The 21,430-nt window shown below is 45.9% G+C and overlaps 1 protein-coding gene across 3 annotated transcripts in view; it reads right to left on the minus strand.

Moving 5' to 3' along the window:
• Nucleotides 1-21,430, minus strand: part of UNC13C (unc-13 homolog C) — a 217,730-nt gene that overhangs the window by 90,230 nt on the left and 106,070 nt on the right. For all 3 annotated transcript variants that reach the window (XM_038750270.1, XM_038750272.1, XM_038750271.1), the window contains 5 exons: nucleotides 20,845-20,995; nucleotides 10,252-10,320; nucleotides 8,856-8,945; nucleotides 6,834-6,962; nucleotides 621-754 (listed from right to left, as the gene is read on the minus strand). In XM_038750270.1, coding sequence (XP_038606198.1) covers nucleotides 621-754; nucleotides 6,834-6,962; nucleotides 8,856-8,945; nucleotides 10,252-10,320; nucleotides 20,845-20,995 — 573 coding nt within the window. The remainder of the gene's footprint in view (nucleotides 1-620; nucleotides 755-6,833; nucleotides 6,963-8,855; nucleotides 8,946-10,251; nucleotides 10,321-20,844; nucleotides 20,996-21,430) is intronic.

The following is a 21,430-nucleotide window of genomic DNA, read 5'->3' on the forward strand; positions in this document are numbered from 1 at the left end:
GAGCGCTTACTGTGTGCAGAGCACTGTACTAAGCGCTTGGGAAGTACAAGTTGGCAACATATAGACGGTCCCTACCCAACATTGGGCTCACAGTCTAGAAGGGGGGGACAGAGAACAAAACAAAGCATATTAACAAAATAAATAGAATAAATATGTACAAATAAAATAGAGTGATAAATACGTATAAACATATATACATATATGCAGATTCAATACCCTATCCCCAAAAATATGAGCTCCATGAGGGACAGGAACTGTGTCTGATATGCACATATTGTGTCTACCCCAGAATTTCATACAGTGCATGGCACGGATAATCGGGTTGGACACAGCCCCTGTCCCACACAGGGCTCACAGACTTAATCCCCATTTTACAGATGAGGGAACTGAGGCCCAGAGAAGTGAAATGATTTGCCCAAGGTCTCACAGCAGACAAGTGGCTGGGTCTAGATTAGAATCCATGACCGGTAGGAGCCATGATATGGAGCCCTTGACTCCAAAGTGCCAGCTTCTCACCGCATCGTGGCTATTTCCCAAGCGGAGTGAGCCATGATGCCCCGGCTCATGGGAACTGCCCCGGTATCCGTGGCTTCCCTTCATTTCCAAGTCGGGGAACTTACTGGTTCAAGGTTGGAGTGTACGCTGTCTTGTCCTCGTCGATAATCGTGACCATCAGAGTAATGAGCTGGGGCCAGAAGTCCAAATTCTTCGTAGTCGGCCCTTGGTCTTCACGAGGGATATCCTGTTTCTTACTCTGGACATCCAGGGAGGGCAAAGAGGAGAAAAAAGAAAGTTAAATTGGATGGACGTTTTCAGTTTCATGGGAGAAGGGGAGAGAAAAATAATGGGAGGGGGAGAGCAAAAGAAAGGAAAAGAGAGGAAAAATGGGGGCAAGGAAAAGAAGAGAAAGTTAAATCGGATGGATGTTTTCAGTCAGTCAGTCGTATTTATTGAGCGCTTACTGTGTGCAGAGCACTGTACTAAGCGCTTGGGAAGTACAAGTTGCCAACATATAGAGACGGTCCCTACCCAACAGCGGGCTTGCAGTCTAGAAGACAGACAACAGAACAAAACAGTTTCATGGGGGAATGGGAGCGGGGAGAGAAAAAATGGAAGGGGAAAGCAAAAGAAAGGGAAAGAGGAAAAATGGGGTCAGGGAAAAGAAGAGAAAGTTAAATTGGATGGATGTTTCCAGTTTCACGGGGGAATGGGAGAGGGGGAGAGAAAAAATGGGAGCGGGAGAAAAAAAGAAAGGGAAAGAGAGGAAAAGTGAGGGCAGGGAAAAGAGGTAATAAGGATAATTAGCTAGGCCCGACTGTAATTCCCACATGGCTCGTGTCGGGTAGGTTTCTGGGGTCCTATGGTGGCAAGAAGCTCCTAAGCCTCGGGAGCCGCGCTGTCTGCTAACGCCCGTGGCTCCTGAGGGCTTTCATCTCCTGTAGGATACACAACTCTGAGCGTGACGACAAAGACGGCCTCATGGTTCATTTATTGAGACAAGGCACTCCCGGGTGTAAGCGGTTGTTCAGCTGAAGCTCCTCACAACTGGGAAATTCCTCCCGCTCCACTCTCCTTCCTTCCCAAAGTAGAGGAGTCTCATAGAGAAGCAGCGTGGCTCAGCGGAAAGAGCACGAGCTTTGGAATCAGAGGTCATGGGTTCGAATCCTGGCTCTGCCACATGTCTGCTGTGTGACCTTGGGCAAGTCACTTAACTTCTCTGAGCCTCCGTTCCCTCATCTGTCAAATGGGGATGAAGACTGTGAGCCCCCCGTGGGACACCCTGATCACCTTGTAACCTCCCCAGTGCTTAGAACAGTGCTTTGCACATAAGAAGCAGCGTGGTTCAATGGAAAGAGCACGGGTTTGGGAGTCAGAGGTCATGAGTTCAAATCCTGGCTCCACCAGTTGTCAGCTGTGTGACTTTGGGCAAGTCACTTCACTTCTCTGGGCCTCGGTTCCCTCATCTGGAAAATGGGGATGAAGACTGTGAGCCCCCCGTGGGACAACCTGATCACCCTGTAACCTCCCCAGCACTTAGAACAGTGCTTTGCACATAGTAAGTGCTTAACAAAAGCCATCATAATAAATAATAATATCTTTAATTTTTTTTTATATTAATGTCTGTCTCCGCCTCTAGACCATAAGCTTGCTGTGGGCAGGGAATGTGTCTATTTATTGTTATATTGTACTCTCCCAAGTGCTTAGTACAGTAAGCGCTCAGTAAATACGATTGGCTGATTCATCGACTGATTGCAAGTTTCCTCAGCAAAGAGCCAATCTTCAGGGGCCTAATGAGATCCGCCAAAGTAACTCAACAAGGAACAATCTGCATGCATTATACATCCAAAATAGGACTTACATTGACTACCAATAAATCATATTTATTAAGCGCTTACTGTGTCAGAGCACTGTACTGAGCGCTTGGGAGAGTACAGTAGAACAGAGTTAGCAGACGTTCCCTGCCCAGAACAAGCTTACAGTCTAGACTATCAGATGTAATCGTCTCTGTACCAACCACACATACACACACATATAAACACACACACGGGCTTGAGAGTCAGAGGTCGTGGGTTCTAATCATCATCATCATCAATCGTATTTATTGAGCGCTTACTGTGTGCAGAGCACTGTACCAAGCGCTTGGGAAGTACAAGTTGGCAACATCTAGAGACAGTCCCTACCCAACAGTGGGCTCACAGTCTAAAAGGGGGAGACAGAGAACAAAACCAAACATACTAACAAAATAAAATAAATAGAATAGATATGTACAAGTAAAATAAATAAATAAATAAATAGAGTAATAAATATGTACAAACATATATACATATATACAGGTGCTGTGGGGAAGGGAAGGAGGTAAGATGGGGGGGATGGAGGGGGGACGAGGTGCTAATCATGGCTCTGCCACTTGTCAGCTGTGCGACTTTGGACGAGTCACTTCACTTCTCGGTGCCTCAGTTACCTAATACTGATAATACTAACGATGGCATTTATTAAGTGCTTACTATGTGCAAAGCACTGTTCTAAGCGCTGGGGAAGTTACAAGGTGATCAGGTTGTCCCACTGGGGGCTCCCATTCTTAATCCCCATTTTGCAGATGAGGTAACTGAGGCCCAGAGAAGTGAAGTGACTTGACCAAAGTCACGGAGCTGACAATTGGCGGAGCTGGGATTTGAACCCATGACCTCTGACTCCAAAGCCCGGGCTCTTTCCATGGAGCCAAGCTGCTTCTCTATGTCTGTAAAATGGGGATGAAGACCGTGAGCCCCACGTGGGACAACCTGATTACCTTATATCTATGTATATATGTTTTTACGTATTTATTACTCTATTTTACTTGTACATATTCTATTTATTTTATTTTGTTAATATGTTTTGTTTTGTTCTCTGCCTCCCCCTTCTAGACTGTGAGCCCACTGTTGGGTAGTGACGGTCTCTGTATGTTGTCAACTTGTACTTCCCAAGCGCTTAGTACAGTGCTCTGCAAACAGTAAGTGCTCAATAAATACGATTGAATGAATGAATGGATGAATGAATATCTACCCCAGTGCTCAGAACAGCACTTGGCATGTAGTAAGTGCTTAACAAATACTATTCTTATTCTTATTCTTATTCTTATTCTTATTATTATTATCACCCCCTCAGGGTGACCCTACTGAGGATGGTGACACTGAATCCGTTTGTAAGCATGTCTGAAAAGACCCAAGCTTAACTGTCCCACTCCCCGGCTCTTCCTTACATCTCTTAGACCAGTTTAATCAGTTTTAATATGTCCTTAAATTCACCCACCCACTAAACGATGAACATTAACAATGACGGCCTCTGATTATGTGGGGTTTCACATAATATTCCGTGTTTCGGATCTCTAATTCCTCTTATGCGACTGATTATGAAAGCCCGCTCTCATCTCTTTTTATCCAGACTCAGCAAGAGAGGTATATGTCTATCTTCCGGAGAATAGCTTTAGCTCATTTACTATTTTAGGATTAGAGGGAGCAAACCACCCCGCCGAAACAACTGAAGTTTTAAAATGAGATGAATGAACAAGATATGAGGAAAGAATGAACCATTTTTCAAATGTACTATTGAATTTCACCTCTTTCTGTACCCCATGAATACACGCCCCTGAACAAATGTTCACTGGCTCTTTTTTTTTCTCTCTCTCCCTGTCTTTGTGTTCCAAGCTGCTGCTGCTAGGAGTCTATCCAGGGTTTTGGTGCTGCTGAAAAAATTCACATATGGGCCCCATTCCTTGCCACTCTCCTAAGAGCCCATCCTCTCTCTTGAGAGACCACCCTTTGCCAAACTGATGGGTTTCCGATTTTCAGCACAGCCTAGTTGCTAGACTTTGGGCCCGGGAATCAGAAGGACCTGGCTCCTAATCCTGGCCCCTCACTTGTCTGTTGGGTGACCTTAGACAAGTCACTTCACTTTCCTGTGCCTCAGTTACCTCATCAGTAAAATGGGGAGTTGGACTGCGAGACTTCAGGGCAAATAAAGGGAGTAAATTCAAGCGGAAGGGTGACAGCAGAAGGGAGTTGGAGGAGAGGAAATGAGGGTTTAGTCGGGGATGGTCCCTTGGAGGAGATGGGCCTTCAGTAAGGCTTGGAAGGCGGGGAGAACGATTGTCTGTCGGATATGAACGGGGAAGGCATTCCAGGCCAGAGGTGGGATGTGGGGGAGAGCAGGTTGGAAACAATACTGCAAACTCTTGGAGGGCAGGGATAATTTCTTTCCAGTCCATTGTACTCTCACAAGGACTCCCCGCACCTCAGCTGAGCAAAATGAGCTCCATGCATGACTTCAGAAGACTAATTGAAGCTGAGAATCAATCAATCGTATTTATTGAGCACTTACTGTGTGCACAGCACTGTACTAAGCACTTGGGAAGTTGGCAACATATAGAGACAGTCCTTCCCCCGTTCTGTTCCCCCAAAATGCTTTTTCCTCAGGAACCAGGATCACGTCCCGTCTGCCCCAGCAAGGTGACCCTATCCCATCCTGCTTTCCATCACCCTGGAGGGCGAAGGAACAGCACCTGAAGCAACGAGCCTCCTTAAAACCTCATGAAAGATAAACCTCTCTGATTTATAGATGTCCCCGTCTAAAGCTAAATTGAAACAGACTTTAATCACCCTACCAATCCAAAGGGAGCCGAAGGGAAGGGGTTAAGTCAAAGCAAACCGGTTTTCTTGAAGCGAGAGCGTGATGTGAGCAGCAATGCCATTCAGATTCATTCAGTCGTATTTATTGAGTGCTTACTGTGTGCAGAGCATTGTACTAAGCGCTTTGGAGAGTCAGCATGGCTCAGTGGAAAGAGCCCGAGCTTTGGAGTCAGAGGTCATGGGTTCAAATCCCGGCTCCGCCAACTGTCAGCCGTGTGACTTTGGGCAGGTCACTTAACTTTTCTGGGCCTCAGTTACCTCATCTGTAAAATGGGAATTAAGACTGTGAGCCCCCCATGGGACAACCTGATCACCTTGTAACCTCCCCAGTGCTTAGAACAGTGCTTTGCACATAGTAAGTGCTTAATAAATGCCATCATTATTATTATTATTATTATGCCTCAGAGTTAGCAGACACGCTATTATTATAAAGGTATTTATTAAGCGCTTACTATGAAATATGCTGATGTAACAATTGCCACAAAAATACAAATAGTTAACCCTACGGTGTTTCCGGTGACAATGTATGGATCCGAAAGCTGGACAGTGAAAAAACAGGATAGAAAGAACACTCATTCTTTTGAAATGCAGTGTTAGAGAAAACTTTTGCAAATACAGTGGACTCCCTGAAAAATCTGTCCATTGTGTGACCTTGGGCAAGCCACTTAACTTTTCTGTGCCTCAGTTACCTCATCTGGAAAATGGGGGTGAAGACTGTGAGCTCCACGTGGGCTTGTATCTACCCCAGCACTTAGAATATTGCTTGGCACATAGTAAGTGCTTAACGAATACCATAATTATTATTATTAAACAAATAGATTTTAGAGTAAATTAAACCAAAGTGGTCTTTGGAAGGCCAAATAACTCGACTTAGATTAGCATATTTTGGGCACATAATCAGGAGGACTGTTTCTCTGGAGAAGACTCTAATGCGAGGAAAACTCCAGGGAAAACATGGAAGAGGCAGACGGGCAGCTAGATGGCTAGAGACCGTAACGATAAGAGAAAAACCGTTAGAAAGGTTGCGGATTATGGTAGAGGACAGGACGTCCTGGAGAAAGTATATCCATGGAGTTGCTAGGAATTGGAAATGACTCGATGACACTTAATAAAAATAACTATAATAATAATAATGCTTCAAACACTGGGGTAAATACGAGTGAATTAGTTTGGACACAGTCCCTGTCCCGCGTGGGGCTCACAGTCTAAGTACTTTAAGCTCATTGTTTGACCACAGTGAGCTTACAGTCTGGAGACTATAGCACTCATGCAAAAGAGTATTAAAACACAAGCATTTACGACCAGACTCTTTTTCTTCACAGCATTTGTTAAACGCTTACTATGTGGCAAACCCCATTCTAAGCACCGGGGTAGGCGCAAGTCAATTAGGTCAGACACAAGCTCTGTCCCACAAGGGCTCACAGTCTCAATAGAAAGGAGAGCAGGTATTGAATCCCCATTTTACAGCCGAGGAAACTGAGGCGCAGAGAAGTGACGTGACTTGCCCAAGGTCCCACCGCGAGCAATCGGCAGAGCCAGGATTAGAACCCAGGTCCTGGGATTTACGGGCCCGTGCTCTTTCTCTTACTAGGCCGTGCCGCTTCACTGTCAAGCCAGGAAAACTGACTTTAAAACAGAAGTTTCCGCTTGGTGCCCGCGGGCTCTTACCGTGTCTATGAGCTGAGCGTACAGTTCCTGGCAGTTGTCAAAAATGTATTTGTACGTGGAGTCCAGGCAGGCTCGGATACAGTCCTTGACTACAGTGCTGGCCCGGGGCGGGCTTTGCAGTTCCAGAACCTGGCGAGTAGAATATGTGGAGACCTGACATGGGGTGATGACAGCAAGGCCCTCACCCACCCAACGCTTGGTCTTTTTAACGATATTTGTTAAGCGATTACATTGGACAAGGCTCTCCCCTCATTCATTCATTCATTCAATCGTATTTATTGAGCGCTTACTGTGTGCAGAGCACTGGACTAAGCGCTTTGGAAGTACAAGTCGGAGGCATATAGAGCCGGTCCCTACCCACCAACGGGCAGCATGGCTCAGTGGAAAGAGCACGGGCTTTGGAGTCAGAGTTCATGGGTTCAATTCCCGGGTCTGACAATAGCTGTGTGACTTTGGGCAAGTCACTTCACTTCTCTGGGCCTCAGTTACCTCATCTGTAAAATGGGGATGAAGACTGTGAGCCCCCCGTGGGACAACCTGATCACCTTGTTACCAAAAACAGCGCTTAGAACAGTGCTTTGCACATAGTAAGCACTTAATAAATGCCATCATCATCATGTAAAAGGGTGTCAGAATTGTCAGAACAAATGGAATTAAAGCTAGATTCATTCATTCATTCAATCGTATTTATTGAGCGCTTACTGTGTGCAGAGCACTGGACTAAGCGCTTGGGAAAGTACAAGTCAGCAACATATAGAGACGGTCCCTACCCAACAGTGGGCTTACTATGTGCAAAGCACTGTTCTAATCGCTGGAGGGATACAAGGCAATCAGGTTGTCCCACATTGGGCTCACACACTTTGGGGAAGCAGCGTGGCTCAGTGGAAAGAGCCCGGGCTTTGGAGTCAGAGGTCATGAGTTCAAATCCCGGCTCCGCCGCTTGTCAGCTGTGTGACTTTGGGCAAGTCACTTCACTTCTCTGGGCCTCAGTTACCTCATCTGTAAAATGGGGATTGACTGTGAGCCCCACATGGGACAACCTGATCACCTTGTATCCTCCCCAGTGTTTAGAACAGTGCTTGGCACATAGTAAGCGCTTAACAAATTCCAAAATTATTATTATTATTATTTGGGAAGAAAAACCTTGAGGGGTTGTCATTCACACAGTTACCACCGTCTCTAGCCATGGCTGGATTTGGAGACATCCGCTTGGAGGGAGGGATAGGAGTGTGAGCCCACTGTGGGGAGGGATTGTCTCTCTTTGTTGCTGAATTATACTTTCCAAGTGCTTAGTACAGTGCTCTGCACACAGTAAAGCGCTCAATAAATACGACTGACTGAATGAATGAATAGGAGTGTCACACATCCCAGTCTCACCCTCCAGCCTTTCTGAGCCCCAAGTCTCACCCTCCAGCCTTTCTGAGCCCCAAGTCGCCTCAGATTATTTGGGAAAGTTCGGCTCGAGCTGGATCTGATCGTAAATACAACCGGGCAAACCGCGCTGAGAAACGGTGCGGCCCGGTGGATAGAGAATCGGAGGAATCCTGGGTTCTAATCCTGGTTCTGCCACTTGTCCGCTGTGTGGCCTCGGCCAGATCGCTGAACTTCTCTGTGCCTCAGTTTCCTCAACTATAAATCAATCAATCAATCAATGGTATTTATTGCGCACTTCCTACATGCACAGCATTCATTCATTCATTCAATCGTATTTATTGAGCGTTTCCTATGTGCAGAGCACTGAACTAAGCGCTTGGGAGAGTACAATACAACAGAATTCCTCCTACTTAGACTGTGAGCTCCATGCGGGACAGGGTCTGTGTCCAACTTGTTACCTACCCCAGCGCTTAGACGAGTGCTTGGAACATAGTAAGCGCTTAAGAAGCACCCTAAAAAAAATAGAGCTGAAGGGAAGGATCCCTCTGTTCTCTACTTCAGAGGCAGGGAGGACGCCAGCAGGGTGGATTCCCCAGACAGTTGAGGAGCTAAGGATGTGCGCGGTTTGTGTCAAAGAGAACACGCTACCTTCATGCGAAAAAAGGTGATGCTGGTAAGCAGGTCAACGGTGGATTTCAGGTCCTGAAGTCTCTCGGGATTGCTGGCTGGAAAGTTGTCCTGGATAAACGGGAGAAATGGGAAAGGCCTAGGCATTAAAATCCCCAGACTTTTCCTCAGAATGGATGGGGAGGACTCAGATCCTTGAACCCAAATGTGCTTCAGAGAGTGGTGGCTTAATCAATCAATCAATCAATCAATCGCATTTATTGAGCGCTTACTGTGTGCAGAGCACTGTACTAAGCGCTTGGGAAGTACAAGTTGGCAACATATAGAGACAGTCCCTACCCAATAGTAAGCCCCATGTGGGACAGGGACCATGTACAACCCGATTTACTTGTATCCACTCCAGCGCTTAGTACAGTGCCTGGCACAAAGTAAGTGTGTAACAAATACCACAGCTATTTTTTTTGCATTTATTAAGTGCTTACTATGTACAAAGCACTGTTCTAAGCTATTATTATTATTATTGAAGGCTCATTGGAGTCAGGTACTGATCAGCAATAATAATAGTAATGATGGCATTTATTAAGTGTTTACTATGTGCAAAGCACTGTTCTAAGCGCTGGAATGATGATGGTATTTGTTAAGCGCTTACTATGTGCGAAGCACTGTTCTAAGAGCTGGGGGGGATACAAGGTGATCAGATTGTCCCATGTGGGGCTCACAGTCTTCATCCCCATTTTACAGATGAGGGAACTGAGGCCCAGAGAAGTGAAGTGACTTGCCCAAAGTCAAGCACTGTTCTAAGCGCTGGAATGATGATGGTATTTGTTAAGCGCTTACTATGTGCAAAGCATTGTTCTAAGAGCTGGGGGGGATACAAGGTGATCAGATTGTCCCACGTGGGGCTAACAGTCTTCACCCCCATTTTACAGATGAGGGAACTGAGGCCCAGAGAAGTGAAGTGACTTGCCCAAAGTCAAGCACTGTTCTAAGCGCTGGAATGATGATGGTATTTGTTAAGCGCTTACTATGTGTGAAGAACTGTTCTAAGAGCTGGGGGGGATACAAGGTGATCAGATTGTCCCACGTGGGGGCTCCCCATTTTACAGATGAGGGAACTGAGGCCCAGAGAAGTGAAGTGCCTTGCCCAAAGTCACACAGCTGACAATTGGCAGAGCCGGGATTTGAACCCATGACCTCTGATTCCAAAGCCTGGGCTTTTTCCATTGAGCCACAGTGATCTTGAGGGCGGGGGAAACCTTCCCATCGTGAATTTTGGGCGCATCCTCCACCCTCCTCTCTCGGTGTTCCCGGAGGTGAGCTCACGAAGACGGCAATAGGCTCTCCGCCGTGCGACCGGTTTCGGGGGTCCGGGATTCGGTCTCGATCGCCAGCTCTGGGGAGGGGCTTGGGTACGTACCCTGTATTTGGACAGGTCGATCCTCAGGGAGTTGTGCAACTGGTCCAGCAGCTTTATGAACTTTTCCCTCTGCAAGAAGAAAACCACAAAGCTGATCCCACATGAGTCGCCCAGTACACCCTCCAGAGGGTTAGCGGGCACAAACGTGCCCCTGGAAGGATTTCCCACAACAGACAGTAGTCGAGAGAAGCAGTGAGGCCTAGTGGATTGATCCCGGGCCTGGGAATCAGAAGGAGCGGGGCGCTAATCCCGGCTCTGCCACTCAATCAATCAATCAATCAATCAATCGTATTTATTGAGCGCTTACTGTGTGCAGAGCACTGTACTAAGCGCTTGGGAAGTACAAGTTGGCAACATATAGAGATGGTCCCTACCCAACAGTGGGCTCACAGTCTAGAAGGGGGAGACAGAGAACAAAACAAAACATGTTAACAAAATAAAATAAATAGAATAGATATGTACAAGTAAAATAAATAAATAGAGTAATAAATCCGTACAAACATATATCCATATATCCAGGTGCTATGGGGAAGGGAAGGAGATAAGGCGGGGGGATAGAGAGGGGGAAGAGGGGGAGAGGAAGGAGGGGGCTCAGTGTGGGAAGGCCTCCTGGAGGAGGTGAGCTCTCAGTAGAACCTTGAAGGGAGGAAGAGAGATAGCTTGGTGGATGTGGGCAGAACTCGTCTGTTATGTGACCTTGGGCAAGTCGCTTCACTTCTCTGGGCCTCAGTTACCTCAGCTGTAAAATGGGGATGAAGCCTGTGAGCCCCATGTGGGACAGGGACTGCGTCCAACCTAATTCGTTTGTTTCTACCCCAGTGCTTAGTACAGTGCCTGGCACAGAGTAAGCACTTAGCATATACCATATAATAATAATGATGGTATTTATTAAGCGCTTACTCTGTGCAAAGCACTGTTCTAAGTGCTGGGGAGGTTAAAAGGTGATCAGGTTGACCCACGGGGGGCTCACAGTCTTAATCCCCATTTTACAGATGAGGTCACTGAGGCCCAGAGAAGCGAAGTGACTTGCCCAAAGTCACACAGCTGACAACTGGCGGAGCCAGGATTTGAACCCGTGACCTCTGACTCCAAAGCCCGGGCTCTTTCCACTGAGCCATGCTGCTTCTCCATATGCATATTGTGTCTCAGAAATAGTCAGTTAATGCATTCCAGGTAGCCACCCACCATACTTCTGGGATCTCCTAGATGGGAAATTTATTTTCCCCTGAGAGAAATGGCCCAAAGTTGAGGCCTTTAGAAGCCCCAAATACTCCCTTTATGCTCTACCAGCTGAGCATTACTGCCTACTAAGCTCAGCGTCGCACAACCACAAAAATTTTCTCCCCTCAAAGGTTTGGACCAGGATTTTTTGTGTGTTTGGTATGCGTTAAGCACTTACTATGTTCCAGTCATGGTACTAAGCACCAAGATACAAGCTAATCAGGTTGGCCACAGTCCCTATCCAGCGCTTAGAACAGTGCCTTCCACATAGTAAGCGCTCAAGAAATGCCATTATTATTAATATCCCACATAGGGCTTACAGTCTCAATCACCATTTTTACAGACGAGGTAAGTGAGGGACAGAGAAGTGAAGAGACTTGCCCAAGGTCACACAGCAGACAAGCTGTTCCATCTTTACTTACAGCCCCTCTAGACCGTAAGCTCGTTGTGGGCAGGAAACGTGTCTGTTGATTGTTGCATTGTACCCTGCCAAGTGTTTAGTACAGTGCTCTGCACGCAACAAGCGCTCAATAAATACAATTAAATGAATGAATGAACAAGCTGTCTTGATGTCTGTCTCTGCCTTTTAATAATAATAATAATGACATTTATTAAGCGCTTACTATGCGCAAAGCACTGTTCTAAGCACTGGGGAGGATACAAGGTGATCGGGTTGTCCCACGGGGGGCTCACGGCCTCAATCCCCATTTTACAGATAAAGTCACTGAGGCCCGGAGAAGTGAAGTGACTTGCCCAAAGTCACACAGCTGACAATTGGCGGAGCCGGGATTTGAACCCATGACCTTTGACTCCAAAGCCCGGGCTCTTTCCACTGAGCCGCGCTGCTTCTCCTAACCTTTAGACTGTAAGCTCATTTTGGGCAGGGAACGTGTCAGTTTATTGTTGCAGCGTACTCTCCTAAGCACTTAGCACAATGCTGTGCACACAGTAAGTGCTCAATAAATGCGATGGAATGAATGAATGTTGCCAACTTGTACTTCCCAATCAATCAATCAATCATTCAATCAATCAGTCGTATTTATTGAGCACTTACTGTGTGCAGAGCACTGTACTAAGCGCTTGGGAAGTACAAGTTGGCAACATATAGCCCAACAGTGGGCTTACAGTCTAGAAGGGGGAGACAGAGAACAAAACAAAACATATTAACAAAATAAAATAAACAGAATAGATATCATCATCATCAATCATATTTATTGAGCGCTTACTGTGTGCAGAGCACTGTACTAAGCGCTTGGGAAGTCCAGGTTGGCAACATATAGGGACAGTCCCTACCCAACAGTGGGCTCACAGTCTAAAAGGGGGAGACAGAGAACAAAACCAAACATACTAACAAAATAAAATAAATAGAATAGATATGTACAGGTAAAATTAATAAATAGAGTAATAAATATGAACAAACATATATACATATATACAGGTGCTGTGGGGAAGGGAAGGAGGTAAGGCGGAGGGATTGTGAGGGGGAGGAGTGCTGGAGCGCTTAGTACAGTGCTCTGCACACAGTAAGCGCTCAATAAATAGGATTGAATGAAGGAATGAATAAGCGGTGGAGCTGAGATGAGAAACCAGGTCTTTCTGTCTCTCAGGTCCAGGCTCTATACACTAAGAGAAGCAGCGTGGCTCAGTAGGAAAGAGCCCGGGCTTTGGAGTCAGAGGTCATGGGTTCAAATCCTGGCTCTGCCAATTGTCAGCTGTTTGACTTCGGGCAAGTCACTTCACTTCTCCGGGCCTCAGGGACCTCATCTGTAAAATGGGGATTAAGACTGTGAGCCCCCCGTGGGACAACCTGATCACCTTGTAACCTCCCCAGCGCTTAGAACAGTGCTTTGCACATAGTAAGCGCTTAATAAATGCCATCATTATAATAATAATAATAATAATAATTATTATTATTATTATTATTATTATTAAGCCACCTTGCTTCTCTTGGTGGCCCACTGAGCCTTGTGCGATGAGAAGAAAACCGATACCTCATCAGCCCCCATGGACTAGCCAGGGCCTGGGGGAAGGAGTTCCCCGGGGTAAATAAGAGCTAGAAAGAGAAGAAAATTCAATGCCATCAACCCGAGAACTTCAAATTGGGGATATCTTTCATGGTGGCATTTGTGAAGGCTGAAGCCAAGCCTGGAAATTCTGATTTATGGGTCTGATTCATGAAGAAGATAACTCCTGCAGTCTCTGGCCCAGGAAACAATGACTGATCATGCGGTGATCAATTATTCTGGACAGGATCCAATATGTGCCGGACACAACCCCCCACGAATGTGTGCTTTGCACACAGTAAGCGCTTAATAAATGCCAGTATTATTATTATTATTATTATCTTCCCCTTCCCAATGTAATGATAATAATCATAATTGTGGTATTTCTCAAGTGCTTACTATGGGCCAGGCACTGTTCTAAGCGCTGGAGTGGATACAAGCAAATCAAGTGGGACACAGTCCCTGTCCCACGTAGGGCTCACAGTCTTCATCCCCATTTTTACAGATGAGATCACTGAGGCACAGAGGAGTGAAGTAACTTACTTCACTTGTAGCTACAAGTGCTTACTTGAAATTAACTTCGTTTGTAAGTAACTTACAAATGCCGCCATGAAAGATAGCCCCAATTTGAAGTTCTCGAGTTGATGGCATTGTGCCCACTGTTGGGTAGGGACCGTCTCTATAAGTTGCCAACTTGTACTTCCCAAGCGCTTAGTACAGTGCTCTGCACACAGTAAGCGCTCAATAAATACAATTGATTGATTGACTGATTGATGGCATTGAATTTTCTTCTCTTCCTGGCTCTTAAATTACCCTGGGAACACGTCCCCCCAAGGCTCTGGCTAGTCCACGGGGGCTGAGGAGGTTTCGGTCACACAGCATCATCATCATCATCATCAATCGTATTTATTGAGCGCTTACTGTGTGCAGAGCACTGTACTAAGCGCCTGGGTAGTACAAGTTGGCAACATATAGAGACAGTCCCTAACCAATAGTGGGCTCACAGTCTAAAAGGGGGAGACAGAGAACAAAACCAAACATACTAACAAAATAAAATCAATAGAATAGCAGACAAGTGGCGGAGCAGAATTAGAACCCATGACCTTTGGGTTCCCAGATCCTTGCTCTACCCAGGAGGCCACAATGTGAGGGTGCAGTGGGAGTGAGGCTTAAGAGAAATCAACAGTAGCCCTCATCCAAGGGCCTTAGCCATCAAATACTCCAGAAGCAGCATGGCCCAGTGGGTAGAGCCCGGGCCCGGGAGCCGGAAGGATCTGGGTTCTAATCCCAGCTCCGCCACTTGTCTGCTGGATGACCTTGGTCAAGTCATTTCTCTGGGACTGTGAGCCCACTGTTGGGTAGGGACTGTCTCTATATGTTGCCAACTTGTACTTCCCAAGCGCTTAGTACAGTGCTCTGCACACAGTAAGCGCTCAATAAATCTGATTGATTGATTGATTGATTGATTGACTCAGTTACCTCATCTGTAAAAAGAGGAGTAAGACTGTGAGCCCCATGTGGGACATCTGATTTTCCCGAATCTACCCCTGCACTTAGTAATAATAATAATAATAATGATGGCATTTGTTAAGCGCTTACTATGTGCAAATAATGATAATAATAATAGCATTTATTAAGCACTTACTATGTGCAAATAATAATAATAGCATTTACTAAGCAAGGCATTTATTAAGCGCTTACTATGTGCAAAGCACTGTTCTAAGCAGTGGGGAGTTTACAAAGTGATCAGGTTGTCCCACTTGGGGCTCACAGTTTTAATCCCCATTTTACAGATGAGGAAACTGAGGCCCAGAGAAGTGAAGTGACCTGCCCAAAGTCACACAGCTGACAAGTGGAGGAGCCGGAACTTGAACCCATGACCTCTGACTCCAAAGCCCGGGCTCTTTCCACTAGCCATGCTGCTTCCCTGTGCAAAGCACTGTTCTAAGCGCTGGGGGGGATACAAAGTGATCAGGTTGTCCCATGTGGGGTTCACAGTCTTAATCCCCATTTTACAGATGAGGGAACTGAGGCTCAGAGAAGTTAAGTGACTTGCCCAAGGTCACACAGCAGACATGTGGCAGAGCCGGGATTCGAACCCATGACCTCTGATTCCAAAGCCCGGGCTGGCATTTGTTATTAATAATAATAATGGCATTTGTTAAGCGCTTACTATGTGCCAAGCACTATTCTAAGTGCTGGGGTAGATACAAGATCATCAGGTTGTCCCATGTGGAGCTCACAGCCTTAATCCCCATTGTACAGATGAGGTAACTGAGGCACGGAGAAGTGTAGCGACTTGCCCCAAGTCACCCAGCTGACGAGTGGTGGAGCCGGAATTAGAACCCAGGTCCTCTGACACCCGGGCCCAGGCTCTTTCCACCAGGCCTTGCTGCTTCATATGTATATATGTTTGTATGTATTTATTACTCTATTTATTTTGAGCCCACTGTCGGGTAGGGACCGTCTCTATATGTTGCCAACTTGTACTTCCCAAGCGCTTAGTACAGTGCTCTGCACACAGTAAGCGCTCAATAAATACGATTGAATGAATGAATGAATGAGTACATATTTATTCTATTTATTTTATTTTGTTAATATGTTTTGTTTTGTAGTCTGTCTCCCCCTTCTAGACTGTGAGCCCGGTGTTGGGTAGGGACCGTCTCTATATGTTGCCAACTTGTACTTCCCAAGCGCTTAGTACAGTGCTCTGCACACAGTAAGCGCTCAATAAATACGATTGAATGAATGAATGAATTTGTACATATTTATTCTATTTATTTTATTTTCTTAATATGTTTTGTTTTGTTCTCTGTCTCCCCCTTCTAGACTGTGAGCCCGCTGTTGGGTAGGGACCGCCTCTACATGTTGCCAACTTGGACTTCCCAAGCACTTAGTACAGTGCTCTGCACACAGTAAGCACTCAATAAATACGATTGAATGAATGAATGAATTTGTATATATTTATTCTATTTATTTTATTCTGTTAATATCAATCAATCAATCAATCAATCGCATTTATTGAGCGCTTACTGTGTGCAGACCACTGTACTAAGCGCTTGGGAAGTCCAAGTTGGCAACATATAGAGACAGTCCCTACCCAACAGTGGGCTCACAGTGTAGAAGAGTGGGCTCACAGTTGTTTTGGTCTCTGTCTCCCCCTTCTAGATTGTGAGCCCGCTGTTGGGTAGGGACCGTCTCTAGATGTTGCCAACTTGGACTTCCCAAGCACTTAGTACAGTGCTCTGCACACAGTAAGCGCTCAATAAATACGATTGAATGAATGAATGAATTTGTACATATTTATCCTATTTATTTTATTTTGTTAACATGGTTTGTTTTGTTCTCTGTCTCCCCCTTCTAGACTGTGAGCCCGTTGTTGGGTAGGGACCGTCTCTATATGTTGCCAACTTGTACTTCCCAAGTGCTTAGTACACTGCTCTGCACACAATAAGCGCTCAATAAATACAATTGATGATGATGATGATGATGTTGCCAACTTGGACTTCCCAAGCGCTTAGTCCAGTGCTCTGCACACAGTAAGCGCTCAATAAATACGACTGAATGAAAATGAATGAATGCTTCACTATTTACGTGCCAGGCGCTGTAGTGAGCGCTAGCCACAGCCATGCTGTGGGGAGGAAGCAGACAGGGTTCCAGAATGGTTATCAGGGGGACGATAACCGGGCCTTCAATCAATCACTCAATCAATCAATTGTATTTATTGAGCGCTTACTGTGTGCAGAGCACTGTACTAAGCGCTTGGGAAGTACAAGTTGGCAACATATAGGGACAGTGCTAAAGCAGCCCTGCTTCCATTGCACGCCGGAGGAAAACCAACGGCAGAAAGATGACCAGAAGGGAAGGGAAAGAGTCCTATAAAAGCAATTAGGTTTCTAATGACCCAGACAACTTCCAAACTCAAATTCAGGGAGGACAGGCGGGTTCAGGGAGTGGGCAGCGACGGGACAATTATATCCACCCAATTTTCTCTCTCTTTATAGCCCCTGAATTTGTGGGCGAGAAGGTTTCAGTGCATTTTAAAAATACTTCCCCGACAGAGGGAGAACGATACCAAAATAAACCAATTAACACATCGATACGCCGCTTTTACTCAACTGTAAGTCCGTGCCTTCCCACACTGCTGTCAGTTCATCCCCCCCCCCATCAAAGGAGACATTCGCTCGAAAAAGAAACTGGCTGAGGCCAAAATGTCGAAATAGATGGAAACCGGTTTAGAAGTCTATTTCGGGTTGGTGGGGATTTGGCTTCACCTCATCTGACTTGGGCAGGGTGGGTGAGGAGAAAGAACTCACTGCCCACTGAAAATCCGTGAAGATGCCTTTTTAAGAAGAGGGAGGAAGGCTCAGAGATTCACCGGGAGAAAAAGGATTTTTCTAAATAGATGTAGAGAGTCATTGGGAGAGTCATCATCAAAGAAGCAGCGTGGCTCGGTGGGAAGAGCCCGCGCTTTGGAGTCAGAGGTCATGGGTTCAAATCCCAGCTCCGCCACTTGTCAGCTGGGTGACTTTGGGCAAGTCACTTCACTTCTCTGGGCCTCAGTTCCCTCATCTGTAAAATGGGGATTAAGACTGTGAGCCCCCCATGGGACAACCTCATCATCATCATCATCATCAATCGTATTCATTGAGCGCTTACTATGTGCAGAGCACTGTACTAAGCGCTTCGGAAGTACAAATTGGCAACACATAGAGACAGTCCCTACCCAACAGTGGGCTCACAGTCTCAAAGGGGGAGACAGAGAACAAAACCAAACATACCAACAAAATAAAATAAATAGGATAGATATGTACAAGTAAAATAAATAAATAAATAAATAGAGTAATAAATATGTACAACCATATATACATATATACATATATATATACATATATATACATATATACATATATACAACCTCATCACCTTGTAACCTTCGCAGCGCTTAGAACAGTGCTTTGCACATAGTAAGTGCTTAATAAAATTCCCCTCCTCCCTCTCCCCATCCCCCGCCTTACCTCCTTCCCCTCCCCACAGCACCTGGGTATATGTTTGTACATATTTATTACTCTATTTATTTTACTTGTACATATTTATTCTATTTAGTCTATTTTGTTAATATGTTTTGTTTTGTTGTCTGTCTCCCCCTTCTAGACTGTGAGCCCACTGTTGGGTAGGGACCGTCTCTATATGTTGCCAACTTGGACTTCCCAAGCGCTTAGTACAGAGCTCTGCACACAGTAAGCGCTCAATAAATACGATTGAATGAGTGAATGAATGAATAAATGCCATCATCATTATTATTATAATCATCATCGATGGTATTTATTGAGCACTTATTTTGTGAGAAGCAGCATGGCCTAGTGGATAGAGCCCAGGCCTGTGAGTCAGAAGGACCTGGGTTCTAATTCTGATTCCGCCACATTCATTCATTCAATCATTTATTGAGTGCTTGCTGGGTGCAGAGCACTGTACTAAGCACTTGGGAGAGTACATTTGCCTGCTCTGTGACCTTGGGCAAGTCACTTAACTTCTCTGTGCCTCAGTGACCTCATCTGCAAAATGGGGACTAAGAGAGTGAATTCCATGTGGGACAGAGACTGATTAGCTCGTATCTACCCCAGTGCTTAGAACAGTGCTTGACACTGAGTAAGTGCTTAACAAGTACCGCCATCATCATCAGAGCACTGTATTAGATGCTTGGGAGAATACAACTGAGTTAACTGTTGTGGTATTTGTGAAGCACTTACTATGTGCCCGGCTCTGTACTGGGAAATTCCTCCAGCTCCGCTCTCCTTCCTTCCCGAAGTACAGGAGTCTCATTGGAGAGTCCGGATGAGGCACAAGACAGGGCCCCCGGACATAAGCGAAGCGGCGTGCATACAGCACAGGCCTAAGAGTCTGAAGGACCTGGGTTCTAATTCTGGCTCCGCCATTCGTCTGTCGGGTGACTTACGGCAAGCCACTTCACTTCCCTGTGCCTCAGTTACCTCATCTAATAATAATAATAATAATAATAATAATGATGGCATTTATTAAGCGCTTACTATGTGCAAAGCACTGTTCTAAGCGCTGGGGAGGTTACAAGGTGGTCAGGTTGTCCCACGCGGGGCTCACAGTCTTAATCCCCATTTTAAAGATGAGGTAACTGAGGCCCAGAGAAGTGAAGAGATTTGCCCAAAGTCACACAGCTGACAATTGGCGGAGCCTGGATTTGAACCCATGACCTCTGACTCCAAAGCCTGGGCTCTATCCACTGAGCAACACTACTTCTCTACCACATCTGTAAAATGGGGATGAAGACTGTGAGCCCCACTTGGGACAACCTGATTCCCTCATATCTACCCCAGCATTTAGAACAGCGCTTGACTTGTAGTAAGCACTTAACAAATACCATCATTATTATTATTATTATTATTACCACCCCATCAGGGTGACCCTACTGAGGAGGATGGTGACATTGAATCCGTTTGTAAGCATGTCTGAAAAGACCCAAGCTTAATCGTCTCATTAAGTACTGTGGTGGATACAAGCAAATTGAGTTGGACACAGTCCCTGTCCCACGTGGAGCTCACAGACTCAATCCCCCTTTTACAGATGAGGGAACCGAGGCACAGAGAAGTGAAGCGACTTGCCCAGGGTCACACAGTGGAAAAGGGGCAGAGTCGGGATTAGAACCCGTGACCTCCCAACTCCAAGGCCGGGGCTCTATCCACTTCGTCATGCTGCTTTGAGTTGGTAGACACGTTCCCTGCCCTTAATTGTCAGCTGTGTGACTTCGGGCAAGTCACTTAACTTCTCTATGCCTCAGTTCCCTCATCTGTAAAATGGGGATTAAGACTGTGAGCCCCACGTGGGAAAACCCGATCACTTTGTAACCTCCCCAGTGCTTGGCAGATAGTAAGGCTTAATCAATGCCATCATTATTATTATTATTATTATTAACAGCCTTACAGTCTAGTTCCCCTCTAGACGGCAAGCGCATTGAGGGCAAGGAATGTGCCTGTTATATTGTTCTCTTGTACTCTCCCAAGCGCTTAGTACAGTGCTCTGCACACAGTAAGGGCTCAATAAATACAACTGACTGACTGTCTGACTAGAGGGGGAGGCAGATATTAATATAAGTAAGTTACAGATATGTACATAAGTGCTGCGGGGCTTGGGGTGGGATGAATACCAAATGCCAAAGTGCTTGCACGATGCAGGAAAAAGAGGGAGTTGGGGTGAAGCGCCTTGGAAACATCAAGAACAGCCACACAGCACTCCCTGGGATTACCACCCTAGCCGTAGACTAAGTGCTTAGTACAGTGCTCTGCACATAGTAAGCGCTTCATAAATCCGAGTGAATGAATCTCGGGCTGGTACTCACACCAAAGTTGGTAGCGGCAAAACGATGGGAGGCCGAGACGTTGGTGGTGACGGTCGTGTGAGCGTAAAACGCGTTGATGTTTGCCAACAATGTGCTCATGACAGCAGGCACCCCGGGACACATGTATTTGGAGGACAGACAGGAAAAGTGCCTACAACGCGGAAGAAAAGACGAAACGCGCTTTAAAAAACAATCCCGGACCGGTTAACTTCTAAAGCCGCCTCATCCGGCCCGGGACCAGCAAGAAGATTTGGGAAATCGAAACCGGTGTGCACAGAAATAATGAAAGAAAAAACCCCACAGGATTAAATTGTCTCTTTAATTAAGGAGCCTTTCTGCCCCTTGGGGATAAATAATTCTCTTGAACGATGGGGGAATTGAGAGTGCAGAATTATTAAAAACTGATTTCCTCAGGATCCCGGACAGAATCTCAATCAAACAATAAATCATTGGTATTTATTGAGTGCTTACTGTGCGCAGAATACTGTACTAAGCCCTTGGGAGAATACGTTATAATAGAGTTGGTAGATATGTTTCCCGCCCACAGTAAGCTTCCAGTCTAGCTCCAGCAGGACAGTCATCCCGG

This window comes from Tachyglossus aculeatus, chromosome 8 (assembly GCF_015852505.1).
Source record: "Tachyglossus aculeatus isolate mTacAcu1 chromosome 8, mTacAcu1.pri, whole genome shotgun sequence".
Taxonomy (NCBI): Eukaryota; Metazoa; Chordata; class Mammalia; order Monotremata; family Tachyglossidae; genus Tachyglossus; species Tachyglossus aculeatus.